Raw genomic sequence first — 15,018 nt, forward strand, 5'->3', positions numbered from 1 at the left:
AACCTCTAGTTTATACTCCTGACCTCTATACCTCTATACCTCTGCTCTATTACGCAAACCATTATCTCTTATGAAGAAAAATATATTCTTTTCTACCACTCTATCATTGCCCTTTTGACTCGATAGTGTCCTCTGAAAGTAAAGGGGTACCGGCATTTATGTTCCCCACCACGGAGGCCATGTTCTCTCATCCTCCTGCTCTCCAGGTTAGATGGATGTCTGCTGTCTTTTCAGTAGGGCTTAATGGTAGGTCAACATTCCTCTTGGAAGATACTCCATATCTCAGAATCCAGGCTCCCCTTCCCCAACAGATTCCAGATAAAAGTGCTCCAATGTTTCTTTGAAACAGAGAACTTCATACATGACCTGCCTCATTTACTGTGTTCCCAGGCCCATATTTGTATTTCTGTCGTGGGTCACAGACGTGTATGCTTAATCATTCTCTTATTGAATGCTTCATGCCTATTGAACAGCACTACATATCAACATCAGAGTCTGGGCCGGTATCTGTATCTTATGGCTAGTCCTGGTAGAGTCACCATAGAGAAAGATGACTCTAGCTGAGGAAAGAAAGGGAAGTAAACCCAAAACCTCCAGCTCAAGGAAGAAAATCCTATTTTAGTTTGTCCAAAGTATCTCTGTAGTCCTAATACTAAAGACTGTCTCTATTCAGGTACAATTCATAAAAGCTCATTAGTTTGACAATGAAAGAAATTTCTCAAAGGACCTACCAGATATTCTTGTGAAACAGGAACTTTTTGACAATACAAAGGAATCTAAAGAATACTTCAATTTTGTGAGTGCTTAATTGCCAAGAGAGTTTGAGATGAGATTTGTCAACTGATGCACTAATTTCAGTTTGACTCTCCATTTGGGATCTGTAAAATGTGGAAGCCTTAAGAAAAAGAAGGTAAGAGCTTTGGAACATAAGTGTTGAGAATGTAATTGAACACTTTTGTAGAACTGTAAATACAAAACACAGAACATTGTACATTGCCATACTGAGTGTATGTTGCATAGGAATTGCCTGTGCAATATCTTTAAGTTCCATGTACTTCCTACAAGCATATACAAAGAAATCACATAAACTATTGCATGGTGCTACATAATTTTTTTTTACCACTTGCCCAGTTGGGCAAGCAGATTTTTGAATGGTTGCAGGACACTTGCCCAAATATGGATTTTACTTGTCCAAAAAAGAAAGTCCACAAATATGCAAAAATGACACATTGAAGGCTCAAAGAAAATCACTTGTAAGTCAAGGGATTGATAAAACACAATCATTTGAATAAGCAACACAAGTTGATTAACACATCAAAAACACTGGAATATTCAAACAAGCTTGGTTCGATCGAGTTTTGGTGTTGCATTGCACTGGGGCTTCTTCACGTCAGTGTTGGAAAGTTAGCTGAAATGAAATTAAAATGCGTTGCATCACTAAACAGCCATTATCTTTGGGCTTCTGTATGACTGACTTCATGGGTTTGAAGAGGGGAAAAGTGAGAAAAGATGGCTTCAAAACTTTTTCCTTGTCCAATTTGGGCAAGCATTTATTTTCTCATTGTTCCAAAACACGAGCCCGACTTTGATTTTCAGTTGCCCCAGGCAATCAAACAGGTGCTTATATGTAGCACCCTGTCTTGCAGGAGACAAAGTCATTATATCAATCACTTGTGACACAAAACTTGGGCTACGCTTATCCATCCAGCACCTCAGACCTAATCATCCCCATCTACAGTACCATTCATCGTAGTGTAATGTCTGCTCTAGGTAGTAGGCTGGGAGTTGAATACAAACTGAATCCACATTCGATGCAGGGGTTTCCAGGGAACCACGCACTCTTCACAGCTGCTTTGCAAAACAGTTCCTTGATGCGTAGACATCTACTCTTACTAGCTCCTCTCCTTGGGAATTCTCATAATTATTGTCATCATGTTTGGAATACAAACTTCCACGTGTTCAGTTTCTCACATTCAGTCCTGCCACATTTCTCGCCTGTCGAAAAGAAGATGCACAAAATCACAACAAATCTAATATTCGAGTCAAATTGAGTAACTTTAAAACTAGAAATGTTTGTGTGCATTTCTAATCTTGCAAATTTCGCAAGGGTAAAGATTCTCGAAATTGAAATGCATGCGAAAGTTCTTGTCTACACTATAGGCATTGAATGCCAGTGGCAATTCACAAAAATTTCATGCCGCGAACATTTCTCGCTTTACAGTACTTTCTGGATGCACATAGATATGCTAAATCATACCAGTAAACACATACAGAAATTGACATACACATGCGAATTGTAGTAATCGTGTACGTAAATCTTTTGAATGTGTGAACTGATGAGTGTAAATTTACTCAGTTGTTTTTTAAACAGACACAGTATACCAACATATGTTGCCTTAAAACAAGTATTCTTCATTGATTAATCTTGTGCAGTGTATTTACCTGCACTCTAAAGCATACTATACAGCTTATTTATTGAAATTAAAAATATTCTTGCGTCAAGTTATTTATTGCAACTGATTGACAAAATGCCCTACATCAACGTAAATGAGCATCAAATTAATCAGTGTTTTTCAGTAGCAGTAACTATTATAAAATAAATAAATAAATAAATAAAAATATTTGATTGAATATGCAGTACCCACTGCATGGTCTAAAGATTTAGAACCAGCGGAAGCTCCATGGTCTAGTGGAGATGACGCCTGTCTGGAGATCAGGAGGTCGTATGTTTGAATCCTACACAAGCATGTATGTCCCTGATTTTTTTTTTTTTCATGGCTACTCTAAGACCACCGATTAGTTCAGTGCTTACTTACATTTATGAAGGGCAATGTGTCAATCAGTTGCAACCCTACATGTGTCTAGCAGAAAGAAGCCATAGATAAAGAGGGGAAAAATATAAAAACTGCACTAATCTGCAGCTGTGTGTGTGTGTGATGGGGGGGGGGGGGGGGGGGGGGAACCAGCAGAGGTACTCATGAGGAGGGCAGGAGTGCTCATGAGTAGAAGCCTCCCTCATGGTCCAGTTCCCAAGACTGATATGATGAATGAGATAAGCATACTAGCACATGAACTCACTGTGATAACTGCTGCTGACATGAAATCCTTGAAAGCTGCACCAGCAGTCTCCATCTGTGAGGGAGGATGAATACAATCAGAACTTCTTAAAAATAACAGATACACAAAAGTTACCATTTTATGCATATACCATACATGTCACAAAGTATTTATTTTCTCAAAATTCACAAATTGGCTGCTATTCACAAACTAAAAAACAATGTGAAAATATTACCTCTGATCCCAGCATGTATGTGACATGGACACATGTTTTTCTCCATTAATTACATTATTCCACAACCACCACATTTGGTACCTTACAGATTTGCATACACTGGATATCTGACAAGACATAGACATAACTGAATCAAACATACTGCTAAGATATTGACAAGACACCAACACTTTGATGAGAGTATCAGAAATCATGACTGACTTAATGCCTGCTTTGCCCAAGTGACTGACTTAATGCTTGCTTTGCCCAAATGAACTTTTGAACTGAAAAATATAAACTTTGATTTTTCATAATTCAATTATTCACTATTATTTCAGGGAATGCACACCCCAGCAAACAGTAAAATCATATGTACTGACATCCAAATTTCTTAAGTCAGTCAGTGATGCCTCGTGTCTTTTTGTTTTGGTCTGTTTTTGTTTTGTTTTTTATTTCACAAGTGCACTCTTGCACTCTGATCTCACTCACTCACTGAAGCCTGAACAATGTTTACGTATACAATGTCGTTAAACTAGAACAAAAAAACAAAAACAAACCAATAGATAAGTGTTCCAGGCTGGCATGTATCATTGTCTGTAAATTCAGAGAAACTAACTTGATCAAACAAAAAAATAAACTCAATCTAAGAATAACAAAAAATAAAAAACAAATAAACACACACACACAAACACACACAAAATTATGATTGGATGCAATCCCTACCTCTCCTCTGGCTTTTGCTAATCTGGTGAAATCAGCCAGCCTGTTGTCCAGGAAGGTCCAGGTGTCTTCAAAGTCGGGAGATTTATCCTGAATGAGACACAACTCGGAACTCTTGTACACAGCCGCAAGCGTCACTCGTTTGGTGTACCAGTTGAACTAGTAACGTGAGGCAAGCAAGCACAAGATTTCGTAAGCACCACTGTCACTACTGCCATACAACACTGTACGTATATAACATGTGCAATTCACATCTGGATGCCTCCGAGTGCCAACCATTTGGCATTCGTCCACATTTGGCATTGATTACATAAGCTGGATCATCGAATGGGACAGATGCTTCATCACATGATTGCAAATGATCTACATGTAAATGAAGTATTGAAACAAACTTGCCTATTGCATATTACTATCTACTCACATTCATACACACATATACCACAAGAAAAATCCACTAGTCCTGAACATACGAAGTGCAAGTGTTCAGTGTAAAGAGATCATTTATGGGATGAAAAAAATTTCAACCATTCACGTGTCAGCACCAATGGCAATTACATAGCTACCTCGTCTACTTCTACTTCTACTTCAACAGTTACGGGATTTGACAGCATATACTACAGAAAAAGGAAACTGGTCCGCATTACGAATTTGGGTGCTTCTATTTTTCGTGCAAGTTTCAAGTTGCCCAAACTGCACAAAAAGTTCCATATACTGATAATTTCCACTATTACAGTTACTGCCATTTGAGGGAGGATCCTGTAAAAACATAACACACATCATGCAATGAAATACAGGAGATCACAGTGTGTTTAGATTTATTGCAAGGCTTACATCAGCTGATTTGTCTCCAGCGTAGAACCATATCGTGTCCATCAAATCAGCCAGGTTGGCAAAGTGTTCTGTGATATTTTCTGGTCGAGCTGTGAGTACCATCGCTTCTGGCCATGTCTCATGGTAAGGGGTGATCATGCGTAGACGCGCCTCTAGGGCATCGCGAATGAAAGCTGTAGTCCTCTTCCTATGCACAGAAAGGAGAGGAGAGTTGCTACTTTGTTACAAATACAATCATGCACATTAACAAATAGCTAACATCCACATTAGCATTTTTCCTGCAATATTTGAATATTCTCTTCACCTTGATTTACCTCGCTAATGAATGTAGAGTAATAATATTCCTAATCCTTATTGTGTACATGAGTATGTTCCAATACAATCAATCATATTTTCTTAACTGCATATACCGTACTATATTAGTAGCATACTATACAGATACTTTGGACACTTTCAATACCCAGATTAAACCTAAAAACAAACCAACAACAATAACAACAACCCTAAGAGGGTGATATGGTAAACAAGAACATGAGATAGCTGTTCTACTTCTCATATCATGTTATCATTAATTTGCATGAAAAAACATATTCTACATACACCTATAAAAATGAATAATTCCATCAGGGCCCCATTTCATAAAAGATGTAGGACAGTAACTCTTGCTGGAAAGGCAACTTCCAATAGTAACAGCCAATCAGGAAGCTAGATTCTTGTCGTTACTATGACAATTGCCATTCCAGTATGAGTTGCTATCCTAATCTACTTTCTTTATGAACTGGGGCCCTGATTGCAAACTTTTAGATTTGCCTTGGCAGTATAGAAGAAACTACACCTGGGAAACCCTGAAAGGACATGGTATGATTTGTTGAAAAGCATAAGGGTGCAAATCAAATACAATCTGCAGCATCAATTATCCTTCTGGTTTCTCAAATGATGATTTGTTGGTATAGGCACACCTCTCTCCTCCTTCTACTTCTTGGCTGCTCTCCTTTGCTAACTGCTCTGCCAGCTGAGCATTGCACTCCTTCACAAAGTGGTGCATGAGGTCACCCCCGCCCCTGGGGAACATGCCGTGGGCCACACCAGGGTAGCCCTCATGCTTCGCCCCCTCAGCCAGTGACTTGACGGTCCAGCCATGGACAGGCACAAACTCCAGCGCCGTGTTGAGGACGATCCTCTTGATGTCATCCACAGTGGGTTCATCCTCCGCTGACTGGGTGTCTCCTTCCGAAGATGAGGAAGACGAGTGGTCGCTAGTCCCAGACTGTCTGCTCCTCAGCGTTGACGACAATAACCTACTTTGTACACCTTGATGATATTGAGGATGAAAACAAAGAATGGAAAGTTTTACGATTGACAAATAGGAGGGTGTATGAGCACAACTTACTCTAGTTCATGGTACACTCCAATCTACTACTACTAGTTAAGTAATTTCCCACCTTGTCCTTGAAACCAAATACACTGAAGGTCATTTGTTTCACAGGAGCAACATTTTTGAAAGTTGTTGATTTGGTCTTGACTGGTAACTTCACAAAAATATACATATAAATACTGCAAAATATACTGCCTGTATGGTGTACTCATTTCCTGCATAACTCATGCAAGTATTGTGGTTGTGTGTGTGTGTGTGTGTGTGTGTGTGTGTGTGTGTGTACATGTGTGAGAGAGCAAGCATATCAATGCAGTACACTGTATGAGTGGCATGGTGTATGAAATTGTTGCGAACAATCAAGAAGGTTCAAGAGATGGAATTCTAGCTGGATATATTTATTGAAACAGTCGTCTTTTTTCTATGGCGATGCTCAAAACTAGAATTCCATAGGTGCATTCATGCCTTTTAATCTACAGTAAGGGTACCGGTTTTCGACACTTTAGCACATTTCCTTGTTTACCATCAATACTGCACCGTTTTACCTCGGAATTTCGATATGAAGTTGAGCTACAAAGGCCAATAATAATATTCCTTAAACGAATTCCCATTTGAATGCACTCGCGTTCAATTTTTAAGCGATTTCCGTCACGCCGTCGCTGGCATCAGATTTCGACACCCAGCATCATTTTTTGACACAATCACAGCGCGCATCACACAGAAATCACATGGCGCGTACAGTACGCGTACACTGCATTGTGGACGCAAACTAGCAATCATACCGGCTCAAGAACTTGTTGTTTCCTCTATAACGTGTCTTGATATGGGAATGTCGAAATCTGGTGCCACATTCTCAAAGCCAACTCTTTCTACAAGTTTGCTCATTTATCACGAATTCAGCCATGAAATTACTAAAGACGATTATGAAATCAAAGATCAAGATTTAGCAAACAAACTGATACTAAAGCAAGATAACCGGCACGGGTGAATTTAATTTTACGGCGATGTATACAAAATGCGTCATATTGTTTTGAACCCCTAAAAATGGATGACATTTACATTTCTGCTGACACTGTGTTGCTTTCCTCTAAATATTCTACCGTCGGATTATGATGACAAGTGACAAACGGTGTTTATATAAGACTAGAAATGTGATTGATAACTTGGTTGATTGCTGAAGTCAGACGTTTGTATTGAGTATAAAATTTTATAAGAATTATCTGCTGGGTGTCGAAATCTGGGTCCTGTTGAAAACTGGTGCACTAACGGTAGTTGCATTTGATGCCAAGCTGTCTTTTTGAGCAATCTGAGCGGAGGAGTCATTTTGAATGCTAACATAATGTTGGGTAAATTTCGCCTGTTTATCTAGTAAGAAATGAAACTTCACAAAATGATACAGCTTATAACAAGTCAATCCAGAGACTCCAACTCTCCCGCTTTCGACGGAGATCTCCCGCCAAAAGCCCATTTTTACAAAATCTCCTGTTCTCCCGCTTGAGAATTAATTTCTCCTGCCCTGGCTCTGTGTCTCCCATTTGAAATGATTTCTTACTTTTTGTCTTCGTTTGTTGAAAAATAAGCCTTAGATAGCACGAGAGAGCATCAAGAACCCTAATCATAAGAGCTTCCAGTACCAAAACGGGCCCTGGACCCCGGCCGCAAGGAACTTCGTGCTCGTGATTATGCGCTTCGCGCACATCAAGTTGGAGTCTCCCGTTTTCTAGGGGTTTCAGGCAGGAGAATCTCCAGATCAGAAGGTGCTTGGGGTTGGAGTCTCTGTCAATCCCATCCAGAAATATGTAGAAAAGTGTAACTAAATCTGAGTTGTATGTTGTGAAGTATTTAAAAATAAAATCGTAACCTTCTTCTGGAAAGTCAATTTTATCACCCAGAACCAGAAGAAGAAGAAGACGACTTCCAGACATTCCCGAGCTGGTAAGCCATTCGTTGTAGCACACTGTCATTGCCACTTCTACTTCTACTTCTATGGTGCTTCTCATCAAAGCCTGTTCAGCAACTGGATGAGGGTTTGTGGTGTGGTGCTTCAGACAGTGGATGCCATTTGTGCTTTGTGCTTGTGCAAGTAAAAAATCTCTGCCATGCTTAATTGGCTTCTGTGGCTCTCTTGAACTGCTCAACAGAGGGCAGTTCAATGATGTGTTGAGGAAGCCTATCCCAGTCTCTGATTGTCCTTGGGAAAAAACTGTATTTGTAGGCATCCAAGGTAGAGCCGGTTCTCATAAAACGTTGATGTTGGCTGCTTCGTGTTGTTCTTTGTCTCTGTTTGAGGTAATGTGGTATAGGTACTGCAATTTGGTTGTTTATTGCTTTGTAGAAGGTGGTGAGTCGAGCTTGCTTTCTTCTGTCTTCTAGGGTAGGGAGACAGATACTTTCCCTCATAGCCGTGACACTGGCCTCTCTCTGGTAATTCCCACATACAAAGCGAACAGCTCTCCTTTGAATTTTCTCCAGCAGGTCTATTTGGTTTTGCTTGTAGGGGTCCCATACTGTTGATGCATACTCTAACTGTGATCGTACTAGGGTTACGTAGGCTAATTTCTTGATGTCGGTAGAACATTTTCCAAGGTTTCTCCGCAAGAATCCAAGGGTTTTCCCAGCTTTAGATGCTACAGCTTCAATGTGAGGTTTCCAGCTTAACTTCTCATGGAGTTCAATCCCAAGATAAGTTAGGGTTGAAACAGAGGCAATATCCTCATCCCCCATGGTATAAGTGTGAGTGGTGGGCTGTTTCCCTCTGTGGATTCTCATTGAGTAGCATTTCTCCGCATTGAGTTTCATCTGCCAGACATTGGACCACTCAAGGAGGGTATTCAAGTCGTCCTGGAGCTTGAGAGTGTCATCTGTGGATGATATTGTGCGAAATACTAGACAATCATCCGCAAACAGTTTGATGGTTGAGTTGATTTTGTCCCCGATGTCATTGATGAACAAGAGAAACATCAGCGGTCCAAGGACCGTGCCCTGAGGCACTCCTGAGTCAACATGGACAGATGGTGAAGCCTCCCCATCCACGACCACTCTCTGCGTCCTAGTAGTGAGCCATGTCTTGATCCATGCTTGGGTGTGGTCACCTATACCATAGAATGATAGCTTTGTCAGAAGACGTTGGTGGGCCACTGAGTCAAATGCTTTCGAGAAGTCTAATATCAGTACGTCGGTCTGATCCTTGTTGTCAAAGGATCTACTAATCTCCTCTAAGGTGGTGATGAGTTGAGACTCTGTTGAGTGCTTCTTACGAAACCCGTGCTGGTTTTTGGCTAGTATGTCATGGTCATCAATGTGCTCCATGATGGCATGGAAGATTACATGCTCCATGAGTTTGGTGGTCACACAAGTTAAGGAAACAGGACGGTAGTTGCATGGAAGACTTCTGTTACCTTTTTTATAAATGGCAACAATGTTGGCTGATAGCCAATCTGATGGTAGGCTACCACTCTCATAGGACTGGGTGAAAATCATTTGAAGCACTGGTGCAATATGCTTCGCTGCTTCCTTCAGGGCTCGAATGGGAATGAGATCCGGTCCACATGCTTTTTGTGGATTTAGTGACCTAAGCAACTTCTCTATGCCGTCAGTCGTGAATTCAATCTTGGGCATTGCTGGGTAAGGGCTAGGTCCTTTGTCTGGTATTGTGGTTACATCTTCCTTTGTAAACACTGACTGGTATTGTTTGTTCAGTGCCTCTGCTTTTGCTGTGCTGTCAGTGGCCAGTCCCTCATCTGTCCGAAGAGTCGGGATACTTCCCACATCTTTCCTCTGGCTTTTGATGAAATGCCAAAACTTCTTTCCTGCTTCTTCTGTGTTTCTGTCAAAGATTCCTCCAACATACCCCTCATATGCTCTCTTAAGGCTGCTCTTGACCTTCTTCCGCATGTCTTTGAAGTCCTGCCAATTCCTCTCAGTGCCATGGCGTTTTGCCTTCTGCCATAATCTTTTCTTTTTTCTGATCTGTCTCTTAATGGTTGTGTTTATCCATGGAGAATCCTGCCATGATGACAGTCGTTTCTGTGGTATATGTTTGTCCATCTGGTTGAAGAGTTCTTTCTTAAACATTTCCCAGTTCACTTCCACTTCTCTTTCCATTGGATTTGACTGGAGAAAAGAGTCTTTGAACTTATCCATACTCTGCCTAAAACCTTCCATGTCTCCTTTCTTGTAAAGATATACTTTACGAGGTTTTTTACGTGCATATTTAACAGTGGTATCAAGTTGTACCAAGACTGCATCATGGTCTGCCATTCCTGGTACAGTACCAATTCCCTTGATCTGGTCCGGTATGGTAGTAAATACCAGATCTAGTATGTTTTCACCACGAGTAGCAGTACGCTGCATCTGGCTCAGCATATTGTCATTTGCTAAGTTGAGGAGTGTTTGATTCACCCTTGTTCCATACTGTGGCTTGTTGCCTCCACTCATGATGGTGTTGTTTTCCCAGTCAATGTGAGGCGTGTTGAAGTCACCAGCTAGTATGATGTTCGGTAGGGAGGACTTCCCAGTTAGCTTCTTCAGCACTTCATCTAGTTTGACAAGAGCCACAGCATCATCATTGGTTGGTCGATAGAATGATCCAATGTACATAGGCTGCTTCCCAGCAAAGACAATCTTTATCCAAATGGCTTCACAGTCAGTATCCATCTTGTCTTCCCGCATGGCCAGGAGGTCCTTCTTCACCCCAATGAAGACCCCACCTCCGTACTTGTTCCGATCTTTCCTAAAGAAGTCATGAGTATGTGGAAAAATTTCACTTGTGAAGTGATCGCTGTCCAGGTGTGATTCAGTGCCACATATTATGTCAGGTTCCTCTTGCTCAAGCAGGGCGAGCAGGTCTCGTTGCTTCCTCTTACTCTTGATACTTCGACAATTCACTAACAGAAGCTTTAACTTCCTGAACTTTGGTTTATTTTCAGATGGGCTTTTATTTCTCGACTGTTTGGTATTGTATGATGGCGTAGAAGAGCTGTGGCTTTCACTCTCATCTTCGTTATCCACAATTTCTTCTTCGGAACCTGAAAGCGCTGAAAAGGAGTTATCAGTAGGGATTGAATCAATGAGCACTACTAAAAGATGCCATCATCAGGTTGACGTTTTCACATACACTGCAATGCCACACTGTCCTATTGCTTGGACAGCTGTTTTTCAATTCCTCGTATTCCTCAGGTGTTATTCCTCCACATTTAATATGTACCCACTGTTGACATTCTGGGCTATCACACATCACTGCTCGATGGTTTTTAGCCACTGGTTTACTACAGATCTTACAGGGGAACTTCACTGGTCCAGGGTTAACCTCAATATCACCACCCAGTACGAGCAGCAGTACCATCAAACACATTTTGCATTTACCGTCTGCAGATCTACCATTCGATGTAGATAGGTAGAAGTTTTTCACTCCAGGTTTGACTACGTCTAAGCGTATGGCCATGCTTGGTAGACGTTCGATATAGGTACTGGTATCTGTGACTGAGCCTTGGTCTAGAAGCCAAGCCTTTGGTTGCTTGATATGGCCCTTTCCACTCAAGTTTTTATCAAGTAGAATGCTATTGAGGCTGTGTACGATGACAACTATCACAGCCAAAACCTGTAATACAGGTAACAAAGTCAGTTTGCTGTTGCTCATTTTCCTGTAAAATACCATGTCTGCTTATGATAAAAGAAGAGCTGAATCAATCCTACCTTGAGGTATCCGTCATATCAGTTCGGGAAACCCACTCACAAGGGGGGGCCCCTCCTTATAAGTAACCCGTCCCCCTTATAAGTAACCCCGTCCCCCTTATAAGTAACCCCCGGGGCACCCCTTATAAGGAGTCTCCACGCTTTTTTGCAATGCAACGCGAAAATGTAAGGACTGCGGCAATTCGCTTGATTATGTCCATAAAGCTTCACAAGTTTCCTAGTTACTCACGAAATTTGAGCAAAATCGGTTTGAGGCATCATATCTAAAATCATGGATTTAAATGCGATGTCAAACGACCCATGCGAATGCTGAAATGCGAGCGATTACTGGCGTGAGTGTCGCCAGGCGCGGCGGCGCGGCAATGCTTGAGTGCAGACGTGGCGACTGAGTACGGAGACTTTCGTACTCAGTCGCCACGTCTGCACTCAAGCATTGCCGCGCCGCCGCGCCTGGCGACACTCACGCCAGTAATCGCTCGCATTTCAGCATTCGCATGGGTCGTTTGACATCGCATTTAAATCCATGATTTTAGATATGATGCCTCAAACCGATTTTGCTCAAATTTCGTGAGTAACTAGGAAACTTGTGAAGCTTTATGGACATAATCAAGCGAATTGCCGCAGTCCTTTCATTTTCGCGTTGCATTGCAAAAAAGCGTGGAGACTCCTTATAAGGGGTGCCCCGGGGGTTACTCATAAGGGGGACGGGGTTACTTATAAGGGGGACGGGTTACTTATAAGGAGGGGCCCCCCTTGTGAGTGGGTTTCCCGAACTGATATATCTGCAGCAATCTCATCCAAATTCAATCAAAAAAAAAAAAAAAAAGATCAGATAGTGTATCTTCAAAAATCCTGACGGTCTTTAGAGTTCAGCTGCCACATAAAAACATTACTCGGTTTCATACTCCGTACTGTAGGTTCTTTATAACACAGCTCTGACTGAGGCGCATTCCATCCATGATTCCCGTGGTGAACATGTGCGTCACTTCCGTGCTCTTGCTCTGGTACTGTGGTAGGCTGTTAGCCTGTGCTGTGCAAGTAGTAGGTAGTTAGATCTATAGCCAGAAAACTATTCCTCAAAATATCAAATTCCTTGGTAAAACACACTTTTCCACCTTCATCTTACATTTCCTAAACGTTTAATATGTCCTAATTCCAGAAGGTGTTAACTAAAAACTGGTCTGTCACCCGAAATTTCTGACAAAAAACGAGAGCACAAAATTCGCGCGTCCACTGTCTCTACACACACACACACTGCCTTGACATTGCCATGGCTTCATTCATAAACATAATAGCAATAGCATCATTTTTCTTAAAATCATGATTGACTGACAGGAGTCCATAGCAGGAGTTTTGATGCGGCTGGATATCTATTACTAATAGGGTAGGGTAAAAGCTGTAACTGTTGGGCCCCAAGTTGTAAATAGCTGCTCTACGACGTATGGACATGGTCAGCACAGATTCCACTACATTTTTTGAGTGATACCGAGTGTATTCGATCCCTGCTGAATGCTCCGCTCCGTTCTACGGCAACGGGTTCGCTGTAGAAACTAGCTGTGTACTCTACGTCTCTAGCTACAACAGTAGACATGTACAAAACGTATGGAAACGGAAGAGCCTCGAGCGGCCTATCGGCCTGTCGCAATCCCATAACGTTATGTGGAATATTGCAACAGAATGGCAGGTCACATGGCATGGGCTCATTTCACGCTACCATAAGTGATATTTATGTTTCATGTTTCTTACCAAGACTTGAGTCAGTCAGGGTGGTACATCTGCAGGACATCAGCGACAGAACACGTTTGCCAAGAATGCTTGCCATTTTACACGTTCTCTTCATCAGCGGTCGTCATACACGTACACGTAGTACACCAACAGCCAGTGAACGTGATTTGTACGGCGTAGTACAATACTAGTATTGTGTAACAATTAGCTGCTCTCATGCGATTCCTCTCCGTTCTTGCCTGATGTTTAAACAAATGAGGCAGCAGCGAATTATCAGTGCTAGCAGACGACACTCTGTTGCATTTTGCATCGTCACACTGATGGAAGCCTTTATTTCAGTTTTAAGTTGTTCATATTATTTAGTAATTATTGTGAGAAAGATTTCTCATGGTCTTGGAATAGCAGTAAAGTAACACAACTGGACATCCCTTCGCTAGCAGAGAGGGAACTGTTTCTTTTTTAAATGAGTTGCTTGTAATTATATATGCATCAAATTCACATCAGAGAATTCCAAAACTGTGATTTCCTATATCTACTCAGTAATTGCACGCAATACATATTCATATGAATTTAAAATATCCCGACACTAGGAATCTTCATGTAATACTAATAAGACACAGTTCTTTCCGAGGGGGGGGGGGGAGGGAATAGTCATCAAAGTGACTATCGTCAACAATATTTATTCTACCGTATAGAACAACAGAGCACAGAATGATGTGCATCTTCTTTCCTTTAATTCTTCCTTTAATTTTTGTTTTTGTTTTTGCCTCATTCCTTTCAATCGTATCCCCCTCAGTTTAGTCATGTCATGTTCTTGTGTCACTGCTTTTTGTTCCATTCTATTTTAATTACTTTTGTGTTATGTATTTGTAATTACGGTAATTTTGAAGAAACTCTTGAGTGGTCCACAATCTACAAACATTGCTTTTTAGTGGACCTGTCAGTTCTCTTTTTCCCCTCTAAACATTGCTAAACTTAACTTAGTATTTTCCTTCCTATGCACGTCATCTTTGTTAGTTTGTCGACCGTATCGTTTATTTTTCGTACTTTGTAATGTATGTATATGACATGCTTATGATATAATTCCTGATTTACTCTGTGGTATGTTTTGTTGGAAGAAAAATGAGAATGAAATAAATGAATTGAATGTATAATTCCAAGAAGGTATGCTGTTTAGGTATACTGTTTGTCAATGCCATTGTTGTAATAAATCATTATCTAAATCACAAGATGGATGGTCCAGAGAGCTGCAAGAGTTAGATATCATGACATGAAGTGCCAGAAGATCTTAAAATGACTACAAAACGTATTTCCATCGTCGATTATTCAACTATTATGTACCACTCAAAATCCTGATGGCAATTAAATAAGAAACGATTGCACGATCTCTGTGATCATTAGATTT

At 41.1% G+C, this 15,018-nt stretch overlaps 1 protein-coding gene across 1 annotated transcript; it reads right to left on the reverse strand.

Moving 5' to 3' along the window:
• Window positions 1-1,899: 1,899 nt before the first annotated feature.
• On the reverse strand, window positions 1,900-13,733 carry LOC139726905 (ubiquinone biosynthesis protein COQ9, mitochondrial-like). Its single transcript, XM_071637900.1, has 6 exons — window positions 13,635-13,733; window positions 5,782-6,133; window positions 4,823-5,009; window positions 3,995-4,150; window positions 3,079-3,132; window positions 1,900-1,995 (listed from the first exon to the last, which is right to left on the reverse strand). Exons 1-6 carry the CDS (start codon window positions 13,726-13,728, stop codon window positions 1,960-1,962), a joined length of 879 nt encoding a protein of 292 aa, XP_071494001.1. The 5' UTR covers window positions 13,729-13,733; the 3' UTR covers window positions 1,900-1,959.
• Window positions 13,734-15,018: the final 1,285 nt, after the last annotated feature.

This window comes from Diadema antillarum, unplaced genomic scaffold, assembly GCF_040938485.1.
Source record: "Diadema antillarum isolate AM-2024a unplaced genomic scaffold, OU_Dant_1.0 scf00000017, whole genome shotgun sequence".
NCBI lineage: Eukaryota > Metazoa > Echinodermata > Echinoidea > Diadematoida > Diadematidae > Diadema > Diadema antillarum.